We start from the raw sequence: 25,693 nt of genomic DNA, 5'->3' as shown, positions 1-25,693 counted from the left end.
AGCAAAAGAGTTGGATGTACTTTTCATGCCACATGTTGGTGACTTTGTTGTCCTGTAGGTTGGCTTTTTCATATATTCACAGAGTTTTAATAGAATGATGGGTGATTTTGAAGCTAATTTTACAGATGATTGTGCCTTGAAATGGTCTTAGTGCTCACGTTACTGGATTTTAGAGCACCCACAGGAGATCAGGGGCTTGACATATTGTTATCTGCCAACCTACTCATATCTATGAACAGGATAACCTACAGCATTATGAATCTGCTGCCATCTTAATACTGACTTGTATGATACATAACAATCAAGAAGTTTTGTCATGCAATATATAAATGATAAGTAAATTCGATGTTCGAGTCACTCAAACTAAAATAGAAACTTAATAAATAGAGATGAGCGAACACTAAAATGCTCGGGTACTCGTTATTCGAGACGAACTTTTCCCGATGCTCGAGTGCTCGTCTCGAATAACGAACCCCATTGAAGTCAATGGGAGACTCGAGCATTTTTCAAGGGGACCAAGGCTCTGCACAGGGAAGCTTGGCCAAACACCTGGGAACCTCAGAAAAGGATGGAAACACCACGGAAATGGACAGGAAACAGCAGGGGCAGCATGCATGGATGCCTCTGAGGCTGCTTAATCGCACCATTATGCCGAAATTATGGGCAACAGCATGGCCATGACAGAGTGACAGAATGAAGCTAGATAGCATGTTAAACATCCAATAATTGACCCTGACACTATAGGGGACGGCATGCAGAGGCAGAGGCAGCGGCAGCAGGCTAGAGAGTGGCATGGCGACATACCCTAATTGGACTCAGGCTTCAAACCAATGGGTGTCAGAGAGGAACCAAAGGAGGTGAGCAAGAAGCGCTCAAATAATATCGGTACATGATAAAAGTTTGCCAGTATATTTTGTGGATAACACAGCAGGGTGGCGACAAAGTTAACAACTTTGATGTGGAATCCATGAAAACAACCCAAATTTCTGCCTGACACACCTCGTTTGATAAAGGGACGATGTATGGAGGCAGCTATATGGACGACTTTTGGAGGTAGCAATGGAGACAACGTGTGGAGGCTGCTATGGAGACAATTTAATTTGGATAGTGCCTGTATGTGGCAGTCCCAAACATTTTTCAAACCAGAGGAGCAGGTAGGTGGCCCTCCAGTAAAATGGAATAGATTGAGTGCCTGTATGTGGCAGTCCCAAAAATGTTTCAAACCAGAGGAGCAGGTAGGTGGCCCTGCAGTAAAATGGAATAGATTGAGTGCCTGTATGTGGCAGTCCCAAAAATTTTTCAAACCAGAGGAGCAGGTAGGTGGCCCTCCAGTAAAATGGAATAGATTGAGTGCCTGTATGTGGCAGTCACAAAAATGTTTCAAACCAGAGGAGCAGGTAGGTGGCCCTGCAGTAAAATGGAATAGATTGAGTGCCTGTATGTGGCACTCACAAAAATTGTTTCAAACAGAGGACCGGGTAGGTGGCCCTCCAGAAAAATTAAATGCATGAAGTACTATAGCAAGAGCCAGTGGGCCCTGTCAAAAAATAGCCATTTTCCTCTGCTTTACTGTACAAAGAGGAGGAGAAGGAGGAAAATGAGGAGGAGGAGGAGTGGATCAATTATTCAGGTTGAGCTTCCTTCACCTGGTGGAGATTGGAAATTCTGAGAAATCCAGCCTTTATTCATTTTAATAAGCGTCAGCCTGTCAGCGCTGTCAGTCGACAGGCGTGTACGCTTATCGGTGATGATGCCACCAGCTGCACTGAAAACCCGCTCGGACAAGACGCTAGCGGCAGGGCAGGCAAGAACCTCCAAGGCGTACAGCGCCAGTTCGTGCCACATGTCCAGCTTTGAAACCCAGTAGTTGTAGGGAGCTGTGTGATCATTTAGGACGATGGTATGGTCAGCTACGTACTCCCTCACCATCTTTCTGTAAAGATCAGCCCTACTCTGCCGAGACTGGGGACAGGTGACAGTGTCTTGCTGGGGTGACATAAAGCTGGCAAAAGCCTTGTAAAGCGTACCCTTGCCAGTGCTGGACAAGCTGCCTGCTCGCCTACTCTCCCTCGCTACTTGTCCCGCAGAACTACGCACTCTGCCGCTAGCGCTGTCAGAAGGGAAATACTGTTTCAGCTTGTGCACCAGGGCCTGCTGGTATTCATGCATTCTCACACTCCTTTCCTCTGCAGGGATGAGAGTGGAAAGATTTTGCTTGTACCGTGGGTCCAGGAGAGTGAACACCCAGTAATCGGTGCTGGAATAAATTCTTTGAACGCGAGGGTCACGGGATAGGCAGCCTAGCATGAAATCTGCCATATGCGCCAGAGTACCAACGCGTAAGAATTCACTCCCCTCACTGGCCTGACTGTCCATTTCCTCCTCCTCCAACTCCTCCAACTCCTCTTCTTCTGCCCATACACGCTGAACAGTAAAGGACTCAACAATGGTCCCCTCTTGTGTCTCACCAACATTCTCCTCCTCTTCCTCCTCATCCTCCTCCACCTCCACCTGCTCCGATATGCGCTGAGAAACAGACCTGAGGGTGCTTTGGCTATCAACAAGGGAATATTCTTCCCCTGTCTCTTGTGACGAGCGCAAAGCTTCCGACTTCATGCTGACCAGAGAGTTTTTCAACAGGCCAAGCAGCGGGATGGTGAGGCTGATGATGGCGGCATCGCCACTGACCATCTGTGTTGACTCCTCAAAGTTACTCAGCACCTGACAGATATCAGACATCCACGTCCACTCCTCATTGTAGACTTGAGGAAGCTGACTGACCTGACTACCAGTTCTGGTGGAAGTTGTAGTAGGCCTGAAACACCTGGACCGAGGTAGGCCCCGCAATCCTCGGCGTCGGCAGTATATGAGCAGCCCCAGTGTCAGACTCGGTCCCAGCCTCCACCAAGTTAACCCAATGTGCCGTCAGCGATATATAGTGGCCCTGCCCGGCAGCACTCGTCCACGTGTCCGTGGTCAGGTGGACCTTGTCAGAAACGGCGTTGGTCAGGGCACGGATGATGTTGTCTGACACGTGCTGGTGCAGGGCTGGGACGGCACATCGGGAAAAGTAGTGGCGGCTGGGGACCGAATACCGAGGGGCGGCCGCCGCCATGAGGTTGCGAAAGGCCTCGGTCTCTACTAGCCTATAGGGCAGCATCTCCAGGCTAAGCAATCTGGAGATGTGCACATTAAGGGCTTGGGCGTGCGGGTGGGTTGCACTATATTTGCGTTTCCGCTCCAGCGTCTGGGGTATGGAGAGCTGAACGCTGGTGGATGCTGTGGAGGATCGTGGAGGCGACGATGGGGTTTTTGTGGCAGGGTCCTGGGCAGGGGGCTGACTAGCAGCTGACACAGGGGAAGGAGCAGTGGTGTGCACGGCCGGAGGTGAACGGGCTTGTTGCCACTGAGTGGGGTGTTTAGCATTCATATGCCTGCGCATACTGGTGGTAGTTAAGCTAGTAGTGGTGGAACCCCTGCTGAGCCTGGTTTGGCAAATGTTGCACACCACAGTCCGTCGGTCATCCGGTGTTTCCTTAAAGAACCTCCAGACTTCTGAAGATCTAGCCCTCGCCGCAGGAGCCCTCGCCACGGGAGCTTCACTAGTTGACACATTTGGCGCTGATGCACCAGCTCTGGCCCTGCCTCTCCGTCTGGCCCCACCACTGCCTCTTCCAACCTGTTCTGGTCGAGGACTCTCCTCCGTCTCAGAAGCACTGTGTTCACCCGGCCTCTCAACCCAGCTTGGGTCTGTCACCTCATCATCCTCCGATCCCTCAGTCTGCTCCCCCCTCGGACTTCCTGCCCTGACAACAACTTCCCCACTGTCTGACAACCGTGTCTCCTCATCGTCGGACACCTCTTTACACACTTCCACTACGTCAAGAAGGTCATCATCACCCACAGACTGTGACTGTTGGAAAACCTGGGCATCGGAAAATTGCTCAGCAGCAACCGGACAAGTGGTTTGTGACTGGGGGAAGGGTCCAGAAAACAGTTCCTCAGAGTATGCCGGTTCAAATGCCAAATTTTCCTGGGAGGGGGCAGACTGGGGGGGAGGAGGCTGAGGTGCAGGAGCTGGAGGAGTGGCGATTTCGGTGACATGGGTGGACTGCGTGGAAGACTGACTGGTGGTGGACAAATTGCTCGAAGCATTGTCAGCAATCCACGACATCACCTGTTCGCACTGTTCTGGCCTCAACAGTGCTCTACCACGAGTCCCAGTAACTTCAGACATGAACCTAGGGAGTGTAGCTCTGCGGCGTTCCCCTGCTCCCTCATCAGCAGGTGGTGTCTCACCCCGCCCAGGACCACGGCCTCTGACCCCTGCAGTAGTTGGACGCCCACGTCCCCGCCCTCGTCCTCTACCCCTAGCCCTCGGGTTAAACATTTTTAAAATGAGAGTTATAACTTTATTTTTTTTTTTTACTTTTTTTTTTTTTTTTTGTGTTTTTTTTTTTTTTTGTGTTTTTTGTTTTTTTTTGAGTTTTTAAAACCAAACAATGCTATCCTATTGCTATGGCTATTTTCTAGCCAAGTATCAAAGCACACTACTATGCCAGATGAGATGACACTGAGTTAGTGCCTAATTGAAATCCAACCCCTACTAAATTTTCCCACTTCGGTCTTTGCTATGGATATGTGCGTCACTAAGCGCAGAACACAGCGGTCGCAAGTCTCACTACAAATTGCTCAGAATTGGCTAGTACATGCACTGCAGAAAGTACAGCCACCAGCAGATCAACCAGAAATCAAATATATAGAACGCTACTGTATGCGTAAGTAAGCTCTTTGTATTCTCCTATGGCTATTTTCTAGCCAAGTATCAAAGCACACTACTATGCCAGATGAGATGACACTGAGTTAGTGCCTAATTGAAATCCAACCCCTACTAAATTTTCCCACTTCGGTCTTTGCTATGGATATGTGCGTCACTAAGCGCAGAACACAGCGGTCGCAAGTCTCACTACAAATTGCTCAGAATTGGCTAGTACATGCACTGCAGAAAGTACAGCCACCAGCAGATCAACCAGAAATCAAATATATAGAACGCTACTGTATGCGTAAGTAAGCTCTTTGTATTCTCCTATGGCTATTTTCTAGCCAAGTATCAAAGCACACTACTATGCCAGATGAGATGACACTGAGTTAGTGCCTAATTGAAATCCAACCCCTACTAAATTTTCCCACTTCGGTCTTTGCTATGGATATGTGCGTCACTAAGCGCAGAACACAGCGGTCGCAAGTCTCACTACAAATTGCTCAGAATTGGCTAGTACATGCACTGCAGAAAGTACAGCCACCAGCAGATCAACCAGAAATCAAATATATAGAACGCTACTGTATGCGTAAGTAAGCTCTTTGTATTCTCCTATGGCTATTTTCTAGCCAAGTATCAAAGCACACTACTATACCAGATGAGATGACACTGAGTTAGTGCCTAATTGAAATCCAACCCCTACTAAATTTTCCCACTTCGGTCTTTGCTATGGATATGTGCGTCACTAAGCGCAGAACACAGCGGTCGCAAGTCTCACTACAAATTGCTCAGAATTGGCTAGTACATGCACTGCAGAAAGTACAGCCACCAGCAGATCAACCAGAAATCAAATATATAGAACGCTACTGTATGCGTAAGTAAGCTCTTTGTATTCTCCTATGGCTATTTTCTAGCCAAGTATCAAAGCACACTACTATGCCAGATGAGATGACACTGAGTTAGTGCCTAATTGAAATCCAACCCCTACTAAATTTTCCCACTTCGGTCTTTGCTATGGATATGTGCGTCACTAAGCGCAGAACACAGCGGTCGCAAGTCTCACTACAAATTGCTCAGAATTGGCTAGTACATGCACTGCAGAAAGTACAGCCACCAGCAGATCAACCAGAAATCAAATATATAGAACGCTACTGTATGCGTAAGTAAGCTCTTTGTATTCTCCTATGGCTATTTTCTAGCCAAGTATCAAAGCACACTACTATGCCAGATGAGATGACACTGAGTTAGTGCCTAATTGAAATCCAACCCCTACTAAATTTTCCCACTTCGGTCTTTGCTATGGATATGTGCGTCACTAAGCGCAGAACACAGCGGTCGCAAGTCTCACTACAAATTGCTCAGAATTGGCTAGTACATGCACTGCAGAAAGTACAGCCACCAGCAGATCAACCAGAAATCAAATATATAGAACGCTACTGTATGCGTAAGTAAGCTCTTTGTATTCTCCTATGGCTATTTTCTAGCCAAGTATCAAAGCACACTACTATGCCAGATGAGATGACACTGAGTTAGTGCCTAATTGAAATCCAACCCCTACTAAATTTTCCCACTTCGGTCTTTGCTATGGATATGTGCGTCACTAAGCGCAGAACACAGCGGTCGCAAGTCTCACTACAAATTGCTCAGAATTGGCTAGTACATGCACTGCAGAAAGTACAGCCACCAGCAGATCAACCAGAAATCAAATATATAGAACGCTACTGTATGCGTAAGTAAGCTCTTTGTATTCTCCTATGGCTATTTTCTAGCCAAGTATCAAAGCACACTACTATGCCAGATGAGATGACACTGAGTTAGTGCCTAATTGAAATCCAACCCCTACTAAATTTTCCCACTTCGGTCTTTGCTATGGATATGTGCGTCACTAAGCGCAGAACACAGCGGTCGCAAGTCTCACTACAAATTGCTCAGAATTGGCTAGTACATGCACTGCAGAAAGTACAGCCACCAGCAGATCAACCAGAAATCAAATATATAGAACGCTACTGTATGCGTAAGTAAGCTCTTTGTATTCTCCTATGGCTATTTTCTAGCCAAGTATCAAAGCACACTACTATGCCAGATGAGATGACACTGAGTTAGTGCCTAATTGAAATCCAACCCCTACTAAATTTTCCCACTTCGGTCTTTGCTATGGATATGTGCGTCACTAAGCGCAGAACACAGCGGTCGCAAGTCTCACTACAAATTGCTCAGAATTGGCTAGTACATGCACTGCAGAAAGTACAGCCACCAGCAGATCAACCAGAAATCAAATATATAGAACGCTACTGTATGCGTAAGTAAGCTCTTTGTATTCTCCTATGGCTATTTTCTAGCCAAGTATCAAAGCACACTACTATGCCAGATGAGATGACACTGAGTTAGTGCCTAATTGAAATCCAACCCCTACTAAATTTTCCCACTTCGGTCTTTGCTATGGATATGTGCGTCACTAAGCGCAGAACACAGCGGTCGCAAGTCTCACTACAAATTGCTCAGAATTGGCTAGTACATGCACTGCAGAAAGTACAGCCACCAGCAGATCAACCAGAAATCAAATATATAGAACGCTACTGTATGCGTAAGTAAGCTCTTTGTATTCTCCTATGGCTATTTTCTAGCCAAGTATCAAAGCACACTACTATGCCAGATGAGATGACACTGAGTTAGTGCCTAATTGAAATCCAACCCCTACTAAATTTTCCCACTTCGGTCTTTGCTATGGATATGTGCGTCACTAAGCGCAGAACACAGCGGTCGCAAGTCTCACTACAAATTGCTCAGAATTGGCTAGTACATGCACTGCAGAAAGTACAGCCACCAGCAGATCAACCAGAAATCAAATATATAGAACGCTACTGTATGCGTAAGTAAGCTCTTTGTATTCTCCTATGGCTATTTTCTAGCCAAGTATCAAAGCACACTACTATGCCAGATGAGATGACACTGAGTTAGTGCCTAATTGAAATCCAACCCCTACTAAATTTTCCCACTTCGGTCTTTGCTATGGATATGTGCGTCACTAAGCGCAGAACACAGCGGTCGCAAGTCTCACTACAAATTGCTCAGAATTGGCTAGTACATGCACTGCAGAAAGTACAGCCACCAGCAGATCAACCAGAAATCAAATATATAGAACGCTACTGTATGCGTAAGTAAGCTCTTTGTATTCTCCTATGGCTATTTTCTAGCCAAGTATCAAAGCACACTACTATGCCAGATGAGATGACACTGAGTTAGTGCCTAATTGAAATCCAACCCCTACTAAATTTTCCCACTTCGGTCTTTGCTATGGATATGTGCGTCACTAAGCGCAGAACACAGCGGTCGCAAGTCTCACTACAAATTGCTCAGAATTGGCTAGTACATGCACTGCAGAAAGTACAGCCACCAGCAGATCAACCAGAAATCAAATATATAGAACGCTACTGTATGCGTAAGTAAGCTCTTTGTATTCTCCTATGGCTATTTTCTAGCCAAGTATCAAAGCACACTACTATGCCAGATGAGATGACACTGAGTTAGTGCCTAATTGAAATCCAACCCCTACTAAATTTTCCCACTTCGGTCTTTGCTATGGATATGTGCGTCACTAAGCGCAGAACACAGCGGTCGCAAGTCTCACTACAAATTGCTCAGAATTGGCTAGTACATGCACTGCAGAAAGTACAGCCACCAGCAGATCAACCAGAAATCAAATATATAGAACGCTACTGTATGCGTAAGTAAGCTCTTTGTATTCTCCTATGGCTATTTTCTAGCCAAGTATCAAAGCACACTACTATGCCAGATGAGATGACACTGAGTTAGTGCCTAATTGAAATCCAACCCCTACTAAATTTTCCCACTTCGGTCTTTGCTATGGATATGTGCGTCACTAAGCGCAGAACACAGCGGTCGCAAGTCTCACTACAAATTGCTCAGAATTGGCTAGTACATGCACTGCAGAAAGTACAGCCACCAGCAGATCAACCAGAAATCAAATATATAGAACGCTACTGTATGCGTAAGTAAGCTCTTTGTATTCTCCTATGGCTATTTTCTAGCCAAGTATCAAAGCACACTACTATGCCAGATGAGATGACACTGAGTTAGTGCCTAATTGAAATCCAACCCCTACTAAATTTTCCCACTTCGGTCTTTGCTATGGATATGTGCGTCACTAAGCGCAGAACACAGCGGTCGCAAGTCTCACTACAAATTGCTCAGAATTGGCTAGTACATGCACTGCAGAAAGTACAGCCACCAGCAGATCAACCAGAAATCAAATATATAGAACGCTACTGTATGCGTAAGTAAGCTCTTTGTATTCTCCTATGGCTATTTTCTAGCCAAGTATCAAAGCACACTACTATGCCAGATGAGATGACACTGAGTTAGTGCCTAATTGAAATCCAACCCCTACTAAATTTTCCCACTTCGGTCTTTGCTATGGATATGTGCGTCACTAAGCGCAGAACACAGCGGTCGCAAGTCTCACTACAAATTGCTCAGAATTGGCTAGTACATGCACTGCAGAAAGTACAGCCACCAGCAGATCAACCAGAAATCAAATATATAGAACGCTACTGTATGCGTAAGTAAGCTCTTTGTATTCTCCTATGGCTATTTTCTAGCCAAGTATCAAAGCACACTACTATGCCAGATGAGATGACACTGAGTTAGTGCCTAATTGAAATCCAACCCCTACTAAATTTTCCCACTTCGGTCTTTGCTATGGATATGTGCGTCACTAAGCGCAGAACACAGCGGTCGCAAGTCTCACTACAAATTGCTCAGAATTGGCTAGTACATGCACCAGCAGATCAACCAGAAATCAAATATATAGAACGCTACTGTATGCGTAAGTAAGCTCTTTGTATTCTCCTATGGCTATTTTCTAGCCAAGTATCAAAGCACACTACTATGCCAGATGAGATGACACTGAGTTAGTGCCTAATTGAAATCCAACCCCTACTAAATTTTCCCACTTCGGTCTTTGCTATGGATATGTGCGTCACTAAGCGCAGAACACAGCGGTCGCAAGTCTCACTACAAATTGCTCAGAATTGGCTAGTACATGCACTGCAGAAAGTACAGCCACCAGCAGATCAACCAGAAATCAAATATATAGAACGCTACTGTATGCGTAAGTAAGCTCTTTGTATTCTCCTATGGCTATTTTCTAGCCAAGTATCAAAGCACACTACTATGCCAGATGAGATGACACTGAGTTAGTGCCTAATTGAAATCCAACCCCTACTAAATTTTCCCACTTCGGTCTTTGCTATGGATATGTGCGTCACTAAGCGCAGAACACAGCGGTCGCAAGTCTCACTACAAATTGCTCAGAATTGGCTAGTACATGCACTGCAGAAAGTACAGCCACCAGCAGATCAACCAGAAATCAAATATATAGAACGCTACTGTATGCGTAAGTAAGCTCTTTGTATTCTCCTATGGCTATTTTCTAGCCAAGTATCAAAGCACACTACTATGCCAGATGAGATGACACTGAGTTAGCGCCTAATTGAAATCCAACCCCTACTAAATTTTCCCACTTCGGTCTTTGCTATGGATATGTGCGTCACTAAGCGCAGAACACAGCGGTCGCAAGTCTCACTACAAATTGCTCAGAATTGGCTAGTACATGCACTGCAGAAAGTACAGCCACCAGCAGATCAACCAGAAATCAAATATATAGAACGCTACTGTATGCGTAAGTAAGCTCTTTGTATTCTCCTATGGCTATTTTCTAGCCAAGTATCAAAGCACACTACTATGCCAGATGAGATGACACTGAGTTAGTGCCTAATTGAAATCCAACCCCTACTAAATTTTCCCACTTCGGTCTTTGCTATGGATATGTGCGTCACTAAGCGCAGAACACAGCGGTCGCAAGTCTCACTACAAATTGCTCAGAATTGGCTAGTACATGCACTGCAGAAAGTACAGCCACCAGCAGATCAACCAGAAATCAAATATATAGAACGCTACTGTATGCGTAAGTAAGCTCTTTGTATTCTCCTATGGCTATTTTCTAGCCAAGTATCAAAGCACACTACTATGCCAGATGAGATGACACTGAGTTAGTGCCTAATTGAAATCCAACCCCTACTAAATTTTCCCACTTCGGTCTTTGCTATGGATATGTGCGTCACTAAGCGCAGAACACAGCGGTCGCAAGTCTCACTACAAATTGCTCAGAATTGGCTAGTACATGCACTGCAGAAAGTACAGCCACCAGCAGATCAACCAGAAATCAAATATATAGAACGCTACTGTATGCGTAAGTAAGCTCTTTGTATTCTCCTATGGCTATTTTCTAGCCAAGTATCAAAGCACACTACTATGCCAGATGAGATGACACTGAGTTAGCGCCTAATTGAAATCCAACCCCTACTAAATTTTCCCACTTCGGTCTTTGCTATGGATATGTGCGTCACTAAGCGCAGAACACAGCGGTCGCAAGTCTCACTACAAATTGCTCAGAATTGGCTAGTACATGCACTGCAGAAAGTACAGCCACCAGCAGATCAACCAGAAATCAAATATATAGAACGCTACTGTATGCGTAAGTAAGCTCTTTGTATTCTCCTATGGCCATTTTCTAGCCAAGTATCAAAGCACACTACTATGCCAGATGAGATGACACTGAGTTAGTGCCTAATTGAAATCCAACCCCTACTAAATTTTCCCACTTCGGTCTTTGCTATGGATATGTGCGTCACTAAGCGCAGAACACAGCGGTCGCAAGTCTCACTACAAATTGCTCAGAATTGGCTAGTACATGCACTGCAGAAAGTACAGCCACCAGCAGATCAACCAGAAATCAAATATATAGAACGCTACTGTATGCGTAAGTAAGCTCTTTGTATTCTCCTATGGCTATTTTCTAGCCAAGTATCAAAGCACACTACTATGCCAGATGAGATGACACTGAGTTAGTGCCTAATTGAAATCCAACCCCTACTAAATTTTCCCACTTCGGTCTTTGCTATGGATATGTGCGTCACTAAGCGCAGAACACAGCGGTCGCAAGTCTCACTACAAATTGCTCAGAATTGGCTAGTACATGCACTGCAGAAAGTACAGCCACCAGCAGATCAACCAGAAATCAAATATATAGAACGCTACTGTATGCGTAAGTAAGCTCTTTGTATTCTCCTATGGCTATTTTCTAGCCAAGTATCAAAGCACACTACTATGCCAGATGAGATGACACTGAGTTAGTGCCTAATTGAAATCCAACCCCTACTAAATTTTCCCACTTCGGTCTTTGCTATGGATATGTGCGTCACTAAGCGCAGAACACAGCGGTCGCAAGTCTCACTACAAATTGCTCAGAATTGGCTAGTACATGCACCAGCAGATCAACCAGAAATCAAATATATAGAACGCTACTGTATGCGTAAGTAAGCTCTTTGTATTCTCCTATGGCTATTTTCTAGCCAAGTATCAAAGCACACTACTATGCCAGATGAGATGACACTGAGTTAGTGCCTAATTGAAATCCAACCCCTACTAAATTTTCCCACTTCGGTCTTTGCTATGGATATGTGCGTCACTAAGCGCAGAACACAGCGGTCGCAAGTCTCACTACAAATTGCTCAGAATTGGCTAGTACATGCACTGCAGAAAGTACAGCCACCAGCAGATCAACCAGAAATCAAATATATAGAACGCTACTGTATGCGTAAGTAAGCTCTTTGTATTCTCCTATGGCTATTTTCTAGCCAAGTATCAAAGCACACTACTATGCCAGATGAGATGACACTGAGTTAGTGCCTAATTGAAATCCAACCCCTACTAAATTTTCCCACTTCGGTCTTTGCTATGGATATGTGCGTCACTAAGCGCAGAACACAGCGGTCGCAAGTCTCACTACAAATTGCTCAGAATTGGCTAGTACATGCACTGCAGAAAGTACAGCCACCAGCAGATCAACCAGAAATCAAATATATAGAACGCTACTGTATGCGTAAGTAAGCTCTTTGTATTCTCCTATGGCTATTTTCTAGCCAAGTATCAAAGCACACTACTATGCCAGATGAGATGACACTGAGTTAGTGCCTAATTGAAATCCAACCCCTACTAAATTTTCCCACTTCGGTCTTTGCTATGGATATGTGTGCCACTAAGAGCTAAACACAACGGTAGCAAGTCCCCCTGCTAATTCCTCACAAAATGGTACTAGATGCAAATTAAAATAAAAAAAGTAGAACGTTATTGTAGCCCTAAGAAGGGCTGTTGGGTTCTTTGAGAATCACTCCTGCCTAACAGTAAGCTAATAGAACACCCTAACGCTTTCCCTGACCAGCAGCAGCTCTCTCCCTAGCGGCATCCAGACACAGAATGATCCGAGCAGCGCGGGCAGCGGCTAGTCTATCCCAGGGCCACCTGATCTGGCCAGCCAACCACTGCTATCGACGTGTAAGGGTACCACGTCATGCTGGGTGGAGTGCAGAGTCTCCTGGCTTGTGATTGGCTCTGTTTCTGGCCGCCAAAAAGCAAAACGGCGGGAGCTGCCATTTTCTCGAGCGGGCGAAGTATTCGTCCGAGCAACGAGCAGTTTCGAGTACCCTAATGCTCGACCGAGCATCAAGCTCGGACGAGCATGTTCGCTCATCTCTATTAATAAACTAAAATCTTCTTTAAATCTGTTTATGTTTCAAGGAATTTAAATTAATGAAGTTACAAACACCTACACATAGATAAAACACCAAAACTAATATATAATGTCAAAATAACTTTTTTTGTTCAGCCAGAAGTTCAGCTTTGACATTCAGGCTCATTTTCACCACTGATAGCTGCGATTGGCACTAGCACCAATTATGGGTGTCTTGGATTTGGTTCAGGTACCTCTTTTCAACGTTTGCCCAAACATGATTGAGTAACTTTTCTTGAAATGTAATTGAAAAAATAACAACTTGAATTCCCAAAATAAACATACAAGACTAAAAAGTTTCAATTTTTTAAAATCATATATTAATAAAATAATGTTAAGCAAATCTATTTAACGAAGGTTAAGCCTAAGTCAGGCAGTCTGCATATTATGTGCAGTGTCCATAGATTTAAAAGGAAAGAGTTAGAGTTAGAGCACTCTGAAGTTTTCATACTTGTGTTTTGTTTTAAAATGTGATACCATCCCTAACAAAAAAGAACACCTAAAAATTCAATTGACTATTTTACCACTAACAGTGATCATTAACAATAGCATAAACCACAATAAAAAAGTGTAATCTATAATATGAAGTTTCTTTTTGCAGAAATGTATGCTTCTAGTATCACCGTGCATTCCCAACTCCACTGTGGCGCATAAAAAATTTCAATACATTGTTAAAATCCCTTCACATGATCAAATGCAGTTATAGAGCAGGTTCTGAAAGCCATTAACTAAAGTCTACAAAGGGGGAAATAGTAAGGTGTGTGAGGAGGAAGGCTAAAACTACAGAGTTAAAGATAAAGAGACACTGCTAAATCTGCTGGTTAAACCTATAAATAGACTCAAAGTTAAACTTCTCAGTAGTAGTGTGGATTATCTCTCAGGCTTCTATTGTGACATAGAGGGTTGCTGTGTTGCCTCTTTTCTATGTCTTCACTGAATGGGAGACAAAATAGTATATTTTTATGTGCACTGCAAAGTCTTGAGTATTAGTATTGTTTTGGATGAAATAAACATCTCACAATAAAAGTCACTGCTCCTCGTCAGAGCAGTGTTAGGGACTGGTTTGGCAGGGTGAGAGGCCACAGATTTGGCTAAGTCATGTGCACACATCTTCAAGGGGAAAGGAAAGATAAGCCTCTATTTGTACCTTAAACAAGCTGATTTCATATAGTATACTAAAACAAATTAAATTAAAAATTGTGTGCTAAGGTATAAAGCTAACTTGAGGCACATAAATGCTAAAATCTGATACATTTCTAAATTGTTTTCCCATAGCTATTAAGGTTTCCTTTATATCTAATAATAATTTTAAACTTTTATAACTATTTATAAGGATTAATTTCCATCTTATATACTCTCTGATCAATAACATTGTCAATTACATTTTGGACTCCCTATCATGTTTGCCTTTGTTGTACTTTTTATGACTTATTTCCATAAAACAAATCATGTATCTAAACTGATAAAAGACCCTCTTCTGGCTGTGCATGAATTATTAGTTCTATTGGATGATGGCTTATGTGATTGCAATCAGCGGTGATAAATACTGTCCTGCTGCCATTGTGATTGCTAGAAGATTGTTGAATATAAACAATCAATAAGATACAAATGGTTAAGGGGAAGCACAGTGCACAGACTGACTTTACCTATTACCTTCACTTTATTATTTCTTCTACAATATTTCTTTTTGTGTTTCATAATTAATGGATTTTTTAATGGATAAATTAAAATATTTCATAAATAATTATATGTGGTAATTTAAAAATGTATTAGTCTATGGTATCTGTAAGCAACAGGCTAAATTCAGTTGCATTTCCATCTACTTCATACATAGATAATAGAGGCTTTATTTTAATTATTAAAAGGGTATTCCTATTTCAGCACATTAATGTTTTTATGATAAGTTTTACAATTTTCCAATTTATTTTCTGTATCAATTCCTTATGGTTTTCTAGAATGAAAGCAAGCAGAGATCTAGAAAACCATGAGGAATTGATACAGAAAGTATATTGGAAAGTTTTACAATTTTTTATAATACAAGCAAATATATTAATTTTCTGAAATGGCAATACCCCTTTAAGTTTGGTTTTATGTTAAGTCCTATGAATCTCAACTATAATTTACATTGTTTACAAATACATCAAACATTACTCTCATAATATGATAAGCTCATATAAATTCCTTCTTTCCATATTGGAAATTCATCAAAATGTACAAGTTTTGTCACCATGCTTCTTAAAAGTTTTATATTGGTCTATATGGAGCTACTGCCTTTAATGTAGAACTAAAGGTTCAGTTTTCCTTTTCCCATCCTGGAAAATGCACTTGCAATTTTACTACCCATGTTAATGGCCTCTCATCTAGTCAATCCGGTCACCTACAGTTTACTGACAAGGAGCAATGACTCTGAATGATGGCTGTCCTTTCATTCTGAATTGGATATTATCAAGTAAAGAAGGAGATTGGTCTATTAGGAGCTTTCTTCTTTAAAGTAGCATTGGATGAAAGTTTCCCAGTTCCAACATTCCTTACTTAGAGTTCTCAGCAGGGCATGCTTGGCCATTTACACTTCATATGCCCGAAAAGGTCGCCTTATGTATTCTCCTTAAGGGAAAAATCTCATTTCTGACCCATAAAGTCTCAGTAATGTAAGTACAGGCAGTCCCTGGGTTAAATACAAGATAGGGTCTGTAGGTTTGTTCTTAAGTTGAGTTTGTATGTAAGTCGTTACAATATTTTAACATTGCAATCCCAGACAGAACTTTTTTGGTCTCTGTGACAATTGGATTTTAAAAATGTTGGGTTGTCATAAGAATCAATATTAACACTAAAGCTTCATTACAGACACATTTGATAACTGTTTCAGCTGATTTTTGTAGGCTGGGACTAAAGTACAATAAATTACCAGTATCCAGAGGTCCGTTTGTAACTATGGGTCGTATGTAAGTCGAGTGTTCTTAAGTAGGGGACCGCCTGTACAGCTATGCGGCAGCCCAATACATCTGTTGGATATGATGACCTGTGGATATGTTCAATATGTAAACCCTGTGTAGATCTTCTGTAACTGTCACTATAAACAGGTATTTAGTACTAAAAGCATGATTCCAGTAAATGGAAAAGAGATAGCAAAAAAAAGTGTAAACTGATACAGTGCAAATCCTGCAAGCAGCCGAAAAGAACTAGTGTGGCTTGTTGGAAAGTGAACGATACACCTAGGTGAAGGATGGAGGAATGAAGGAACTATGCTAATTATTATGGTATTTTAAATCCTTGTATATATGGTTGAGTGCAAATGGTTGCAAACAAAATGGCATAGAAAACCTTAAAATAACTCCATGTATATTTAATAGTTTCTTGTGTATCTTCTGTTCTTTTACAAAATTATACGACTAGGTTATTAATGGATATTGGATGTCAAGAATGCTTTGCCTTTGTCTCAACAGGTGATTATATTGTCATGTCTGTGTACTTTGATTTAAGCAGAAGAATGGGATACTTCACTATTCAAACATATATCCCTTGCATATTAACAGTTGTGTTATCCTGGGTATCATTCTGGATAAAAAAAGATGCCACTCCAGCAAGAACAGCATTAGGTAAGACATTTAAAAGACGGTTCTGTCATGTATGCTGTGTCTGCGTATTATTATTATTGCATGTCAGTGATAAGTTCTGACAATCCAGGATAAGCAAGCAGAGGAGCTGCTGAGGGTAACACTAAAGAAATATCTGAAATCCCAGACCTCTAGTAGTAGCATTGTTGGTAATTATTAGTGTTGAGCAGACCCAAAAAACAACGTAAGAATACCCCAGAACGATCCCAAACTTCACTATTAACCCTTTAAATTAATAAACCCTGCAACAATGAAATAGCTGTGGGGGGGCCAACACTAATGGGGAATGGTGACTCTCCTCGTAACTTAAAGAAAACCCATAAGGCAAAATAACCCCCCTAATCTAAATATATTTTCATAAACTGCCATTAGAGAGCAATGCCTCTATCCCTTCATTGTCCCTCTACATGCCTGCAAACCGAAGCAATGAGGTCCTATCATTAGTTATCATTTAATGTGATGTCATACCGATTTCTGAGGGAAATTGTATAAAAGTCTTATGTAGAATGAAATATACAGCTCACACTCCTTTGTGCTTAAATATTGGAATTGATTAGTTTGCAACATTAGTAGATATAAGTGACAGACATGGTTATAACCATACAACATATTCAGATATGACCAATATCAGATCAATCATTGGCAGTTTGCATACCAAGGCATACTCCTATATCTCCAGATATGGGAGCTGAAACATAGCACTTTTGGAATAAAATAATTCCTTTTTCACAAGAACTTGGGAGTGCCACCATTTTTGGATTTTTATATGTGAAAGGATTTAACAAACCTGAAGATTGAGCATCTGATTTTTTCTTAACTGGTGAATTGTTTTAATATATATATATATATATATATATATATGTACCTATAACAATAGCACATATTACAGTACTATGTGTTTTGTCCGTTTACCTGTAGTATAAAATGCTAAATTCTCAGGTGTATTCTCTTATGAATCATTAATCACCTGCAGTAATCAATCTTCTGCATAATAGAACATAGTTATGAAGCTAAGGTACTGAAGTATGACATATGCATGCTTACTCTCCATGTTCTGTTATGCAGTTGGTTGATAATAAAATTGATAATACTCATAAGAACTTTTAGGAATTTGTCTAATGTAAATACTACTATAACATGTACTATTGTAATATTTTATATATATATATATATATATATATATATATATATATATATATATATATATATATATATAACAATTTTCATATATTTGTATGTATTTTCTTTAGTGTTGATTTCTTATTTATGTTTGTGTGTAGAAATGTTACATACTTTATGTCAGCAGTAATCTTATATTTTATTGTAATTTTCTGAGGTAATGACTTTTGGGTTTTCCTTGGCTGTAAGTCATAATCATCAACAGAACAGAAATAAAAACTTAAAAAGTTCAATCTGTTTGTAATGCCTCTACATAATATAAGAGTTTTATTCTTTGAGATGAACTTGCTGAAAATAAATAAGTTTTTGCTGATATTCTAATTTATAGCCTATGCCCCATGCATACAATCCTGTATGGTGGCCATTTGCCAGCTGTACGAATGTAGCCACAATAGAAGTGTGCACCATATTGTGCCTCACTGAAAAAAGAGCATGCTCTATAATTGGTGGGAAATACAGCAAGGCGCCATGCCTTCATATGTAGAGAGGAGGAGTGAGGAGCTCTCCCCCACCCCCTTCTCCAGCCAGCCATATGCTATTCATGTCCATGAGGCCAATAACATGAATGACTGTTGTTTCAGCATAAAACACACATTTTCTAATAGATTGAGATCTGAGGGAACTGAATATTTCATCATGTTTCTTAACCATTACCCAAACAGTTATTTCAGCATGGAAGGGTATATAATCCTTATGGAAGAGCCAACTGACAGTAGGAAATAACACTGCTATGAAATATTGGAGAACAATGTTAGCAGTACTAATAAAACATTGCTGCAAAATATTTCTCAGCCTGTTGTGTCCCAGTCATTTTACTGTCAAAGATATCCAGCAAATAACTTTTACAGTTCCAGTCCTGGACTTACATTACTGGACCTCAATTAAAACTAGCTGTAGAGCATGGCTATGGTACTGTAATAGTTTAGTATAGCCAAGCTTGGTGGGAACAGTATCAAGGGAACTGCCAATGGAAAGTGAGAACATTAATTATATCCATTAAAACTAGGTAATAGGATGTAGTTTTATTACATTTTGCGATGCATAAGGTCCTTGTCGAAGTCATGTGTTTTTAAATATACTCAAGAACAATTGTTTAAAAAAAATAAGACATTCAGAAATTTTTTTCAAAGCTTTGAAATATGTTTTAAAATACATGATGTTAACCAGCCTTATGGGTGTAACTATAACCCCTTCCCGACGGGTCCCGGTGCATGGAGAGGGCTCGCGGGCCAAGCCCTCTCCATAGCCGGTAAGTCTTTGCTGCATATTGCAGTAAAGGCTTACTGGTAACACCTGCGATTGGTGCTAGCAACGATCGCGGGTGCTTTCACATCGATCGCCGCCGGCAATGCTTCAAAAAAGACAGCTTCGGGTCTCACGAAGGCCCGAAGCTGTCTCATTTTAACCCATTCATTACAATGTGCTATCAGCACAATCCCCATATACTGCCATATTGCAGTATGGCAGTATATGATAGAATGATCAGACAGCCTAGGGTTAAAGTACCCTAGGGAGTCTAAAAAATAGTAAAAGTAAAAATAAAAAAAAAGTTTTAAAAAAAATTATAATAAAAAAACCTAAAAATTAAAATCACCCCCCTTTCCCTAGAACTGATATAAATATTAATAAACAATAAAAATCAAAAACTCATTAGGTATTGCCATGTCCAAAAATGCCCCATCTATCAAAATATAATAATGGTTTTTCACTGCTTTTAACCCCGTAACGGAAAATAGGGTCCAAAGTTGAAAATGGCATTTTTTTCCATTTTGAAAAATATAAAAAAATTAATTGATCAAAAGGTTGTACAGTCCTAAAAATTATAGCAATGAAAACGCCACCAAAAGTCACAAAAAATGACACCACCCACAGCTCCGTACACCAAAGTATAAAAAAGTTATTGGCGCCAGAAGATGGCAAAACCCCCCAAAAAAATTTTGTACTGGAGGTTTTAATTTTTTTAAATGTATGAAATAGAGATGAGCGAGCACTAAAATGCTCGAGTGCTCGTTATTCGAGACAAACTTTTCCTGATGCTCGAGTGCTCGTCTCGAATAACGAACCCCATTGAAGTCAATGGGAGACTCAAGCATTTTTCAAAGGGACCATGGTTCGGGAATAAAATGTGTTATTTAATTGAAAAAGAATGTCTTCTGATAGGTTAGCAGATGTATGCAAACATCTGCAATCTATTCTTCACTGTTCCACGCGTATATTATCTCCCGACAAGTTAGCAGATGTGAAGAACAGTGAAGAATAGAATAAAAACAGTGAACACAGGATCATTTAAGTGAAAAACGCTGTGAAAAACACAGTGAAGAATAGATTACAGATGTTCGGCACATCTGCTTACATCTCGGGATCTGTGCTGCTGCTCCCCGGTGTCTCCGTGCTGCCGCTCCCCGGTGTCTCCGAGCTGCCCCTCCCCGATGTATCCGCGCTGCCCCTCCCCGATGTATCCGCGCTGCCCAGCCCCGATGTATCCGCGCTGCCCCAGCCCCGATGTATCCGCTCTGCCCCAGCCCCGATGTATCCGCGCTGCCCCAGCCCCGATGTATCCGCGCTGCCCCAGCCCCGATGTCTCCGTTCTGCCCGTTCCCCCAATGTCTCCGTTCTGCCCATTCCCCCAATGTCTCCATTCTGCCCGTTCCCCCAATGTCTCCATGGTGCTGCTCCCCCGATGTCTCCATGGTGCTGCTCCCCCGATGTCTCCATGGTGCTGCTCCCCCGATGTCTCCATGGTGCTGCTCCCCCGATGTCTCCATGGTGCTGCTCCCCCGATGTCTCCATGGTGCTGCTCCCCCGACGTCTCCATGGTGCTGCTCTCCCGATGTCTCTGTGCTGCTCCCCCGATGTCTCTGTGCTGCTGCCCCGGTGTCTCTGTGCTGCTGCCCCGGTGTCTCTGTGCTGCTCACCGTGTTCTTCAATGTGTTCTTCACACATATATATTGTTCTTCACATACTATTTTGTTCGCCCCGTTTAATTTTTTTAAATGTATGAAATAGAGATGAGCGAGCACTAAAATGCTCAAGTGCTCGTTATTCGAGACAAACTTTTCCTGATGCTCGAGTGCTCGTCTCGAATAATGAACCCCATTGAAGTCAATGGGAGACTCGAGCATTTTTCAAAGGGACCATGGTTCGGGAATAAAATGTGTTATTTAATTGAAAAAGAATGTCTTCTCATAAGTTAGCAGATGTATGCAAACATCTGCAATCTATTCTTCACTGTTCCACGCGTATATTATCTCCCGACAAGTTAGCAGATGTGAAGAACAGTGAAGAATAGAATAAAAACAGTGAACACAGGATCATTTAAGGGAAAAACGCTGTGAAAAACACAGTGAAGAATAGATTACAGATGTTCGGCACATCTGCTTACATCTCGGGATCCGTGCTGCTGCTCCCCGGTGTCTCCGAGCTGCCCCTCCCCGATGTATCCGCGCTGCCCCTCCCCGATGTATCCGCGCTGCCCCAGCCCCGATGTATCCGCGCTGCCCCAGCCCCGATGTATCCGCGCTGCCCCAGCCCCGATGTATCCGCGCTGCCCCAGCCCCGATGTATCCGCGCTGCCCCAGCCCCGATGTATCCGCGCTGCCCCAGCCCCGATGTATCCGCGCTGCCCCAGCCCCGATGTATCCGCGCTGCCCCAGCCCCGATGTATCTGCGCTGCCCCAGCCCTGATGTCTCCGTTCTGCCCGTTCCCCCGATGTCTCCGTTCTGCCCGTTCCCCCGATGTCTCCGCTCTGCCTGTTCCCCCGATGTCTCCGTGCTGCCCCAGCCCCGATGTCTCCGCGCTGCCCCAGCCCCGATGTCTCCGTTCTGTCCGTTCCCCCGATGTCTCCGTTCTGCCCGTTCCCCCGATGTCTCCGTTCTGCCCGTTCCCCCGATGTATCCGCTCTGCCCGTTCCCCCGATGTCTCCGTGCTGCCCCAGCCCCGATGTCTCCGCGCTGCCCCAGCCCCGATGTATCCGCGCTGCCCCAGCCCCGATGTATCCGCGCTGCCCCAGCCCCGATGTATCCGCTCTGCCCCAGCCCCGATGTATCCGCGCTGCCCCAGCCCCGATGTATCCGCGCTGCCCCAGCCCCGACGTATCCGCGCTGCCCCAGCCCCGATGCATCCGCGCTGCCCCAGCCCCGATGTATCCGCGCTGCCCCAGCCCCGATGTATCCGCGCTGCCCCAGCCCCAATGTCTCCGTTCTGCCCGTTCACCCGATGTCTCCGTTCTGCCCGTTCCCCCAATGTCTCCGTTCTGCCCGTTCCCCCAATGTCTCCATTCTGCCCGTTCCCCCAATGTCTCCATGGTGCTGCTCCCCCGATGTCTCCATGGTGCTGCTCCCCCGATGCCTCCATGGTGCTGCTCCCCCGATGTCTCCATGGTGCTGCTCTCCCGATGTCTCTGTGCTGCTCCCCCGATGTCTCTGTGCTGCTGCCCAGGTGTCTCTGTGCTGCTGCCCCGGTGTCTCTGTGCTGCTCACCGTGTTCTTCAATGTGTTCTTCACACACATATATATATTGTTCTTCACATACTATTTTGTTCGCACCGTTCCGCACGTATCTTCCGACAAGATGTGCCGAACATCTGTAATCTATTCTTCACTGTATTCTTCACTGTGTTTTTCACTTAAATGATCCTGTGTTCACTGTGTTCACTGTTTTTATTCTATTCTTTATTGTTCTTCACTGTGTATTTTTAATTAAATGCTCGATCTCGAGCAGGGGAAATACTCGTCCGAGCAACGAGCCGTTTCGAGTACCTTAATACTCGAACGAGCATCAAGCTCGGACGAGTATACTCGCTCATCTCTAGTATGAAACCATTATAAAACCTATACAAATTTGGTATCCACGTAATCATACCGACCCAAAGAATAAAGTAGACATGTTATTTGGTGCGCATAATGAAAGATGTAAAATCCAAGCCCACAAGAAAAAGTGTTTTTTCACCATTTTTACTGCATCCAGAATTTTTCCTGCTTTGTTTTTATTTTGCAGAAAATAAGCAGTCACAGAGCTCTTTATGTGGAAAAATAGAAAAGTTATAGTTTTTTGAAGGTGCCGAGTGAAAAATGGAAGTGAAAAAACTTAAAAAGGCCAAGTGGTTAAGGGGTATCCGCGCTGCCCTAGCCCCGATGTCTCCGTTCTGCCCGTTCCCCCGATGTCTCCGTTCTGCCCGTTCACCCGATGTCTCCGTTCTGCCCGTTCCCCCGATGTCTCTGCTCTGCCCGTTCCCCCGATGTCTCCGTGCTGCCCCAGCCCCGATGTCTCCGCGCTGCCCCAGCCCCGATGTCTCCGCGCTGCCCCAGCCCCAATGTCTCCGCGCTGCCCCAGCCCCAATGTCTCCGTTCTGCCCGTTTACCCGATGTCTCCGTTCTGCCCGTTCCCCCAATGTCTCCGTTCTGCCGTTCCCCCAATGTCTCCATTCTGCCCGTTCCCCCAATGTCTCCATGGTGCTGCTCCCCCGATGTCTCCATGGTGCTGCTCCCCCGATGTCTCCATGGTGCTGCTCCCCCGATGTCTCCATGGTGCTGCTGCCCCGATGTCTCCATGGTGCTGCTCCCCCGATGTCTCCATGGTGCTGCTCCCCCGACGTCTCCATGGTGCTGCTCTCCCGATGTCTCTGTGCTGCTCCCCCGATGTCTCTGTGCTGCTGCCCCGGTGTCTCTGTGCTTCTGCCCCGGTGTCTCTGTGCTGCTCACCGTGTTCTTCAATGTGTTCTTCACACATATATATTGTTCTTCACATACTATTTTGTTCGCACCGTTCCGCACGTCTCTTCCGACAAGTAAGCAGATGTGCCAAACATCTGTAATCTATTCTTCACTGTATTCTTCACTGTGTTTTTCACTTAAATGATCCTGTGTTCACTGTGTTCACTGTTTTTATTCTATTCTTCATTGTTCTTCACTCTGTATTTTTAATTAAATGCTCGATCTCGAGCAGGGGAAATACTCGTCCGAGCAACGAGCCGTTTCAAGTACCTTAATACTCGAACGAGCATCAAGCTCGGACGAGTATACTCGCTCATCTCTATTAATCATCAAAAGTAGCAGAACATAGACCAGGGTTGGGACTGGCATCAATTTGCGCTTAAACCGAAAATTGCAAATCATGAATTTTGAAACCTATTGTGAAAACTAGTTTATGCAAATACTGAATTTGGTGCAAGCAGAAACTACAAGCGGTCCCCTTCTTAAGGACACCCGACTTACAAAAAAAATTCTGAAATGCATCTTAAAATTTTCTTTTGACATATTTGTTTTGGCATATATTCCCAATCTGATCTTGGTGAATGTTTGCAGAATAATTTATTCTAACTACAACCCTTTTCGGAATGCTGCTCAATATGAAGTTTCTCCATCAAATTTTTCTACATGCTACAAATATTTTTTTTTTTGGATGGAACAAGAAAAAACACACCTCTTTTGCTACTTTGTAAGGCAGCCCCCTTAACATCAAGCATGACTTTCAGGGAGCCCAATGACATGATGTGAGATTAATGGCACACCAGTACTGTATATCTATTTCAGGAGGAATTCCGAAATGTAGACAGCAGTGATACTATGTGTTTGTATCTCTAAAATACAGTGTGGGAACTGGTTTAGCTGAGTGAGAGGCTGTGGGCTAGGGTCAGGGAATAAGAGCTCTCCTTAAAGCTGCCATGCAGGCATGTGTAAACGTACTGCCATTTATGCACCACTAGGGGATTCTGGGAAATATGAAACATTTTTAATCTGTTCCTTCTGAAATAGATATACTGGTTTGACTTTACTCCCCCACACATGCTACACTAGTTCTAAGCAAAAATTGGTTGTAGTAGGGGTAGCCATGTGAATGTGAGAAGAAATAACCACTTGACTTAAAAAGTAAATTTTAAATCACTTGAAGCAATTGGAACAAATTAAATGAATATTTCACACTACAAATCTTCATTGTAGTCATCATCATTTCTTTTTATACATACATTGATTTATGTAGGCTTCCAGTAAAATATTTTTATATTGTGTTCTTACTGTAAGCTGAGTGCATTTGTTTTTTGATTCAGGTATCACCACAGTATTGACAATGACAACACTAAGTACCATTGCAAGACAGTCCTTACCAAGAGTTTCGTATGTCACTGCCATGGATCTATTTGTGACAGTCTGTTTCTTATTTGTATTTGCGGCTCTGATGGAGTATGCAGCACTTAATTATTATTCAAGCTGTCAAAAGCCAAGATGTAAAAAGAAGAAAAAATCGGTGAGTTTAAACTCCTGCTTTCTCTTTTCTTCTCTGTTGAATACAATAAAATAAAATAAAATTTAAGGCACCAGAATATTATGAAAAACATGCAAAGTCAAAATTATTTTTTGATTTAAAAAATTGGGCTTACACTATTGGCTAAGAGTTTGCATTATTAATTGTCTGACTATGGGGTCCCCAATGATCACAATTTCAATTCAAACTATTCCACAAATTTTTCCAAAAAAAAGTGATACAATTAAAAT

General features: G+C 43.1%; 1 protein-coding gene across 4 annotated transcripts in view; it reads left to right on the top strand.

Moving 5' to 3' along the window:
* Positions 1-25,693, top strand: part of GABRG3 (gamma-aminobutyric acid type A receptor subunit gamma3) — a 363,647-nt gene that overhangs the window by 299,261 nt on the left and 38,693 nt on the right. For 3 of the 4 annotated variants that reach the window (XM_072135690.1, XM_072135688.1, XM_072135691.1), the window contains exons 7-8: positions 16,853-17,005; positions 25,249-25,445. In XM_072135690.1, the coding sequence (XP_071991791.1) occupies positions 16,853-17,005; positions 25,249-25,445 (350 nt within the window). The remainder of the gene's footprint in view (positions 1-16,852; positions 17,006-25,248; positions 25,446-25,693) is intronic. The other variant, XM_072135692.1, reaches the window with a different exon arrangement.

Source organism: Engystomops pustulosus, chromosome 2, assembly GCF_040894005.1.
Source record: "Engystomops pustulosus chromosome 2, aEngPut4.maternal, whole genome shotgun sequence".
Taxonomy (NCBI): Eukaryota; Metazoa; Chordata; class Amphibia; order Anura; family Leptodactylidae; genus Engystomops; species Engystomops pustulosus.
Note: the sequence above shows the minus strand (reverse complement) of the source record. Positions and strands in the feature narration are given on the sequence as shown.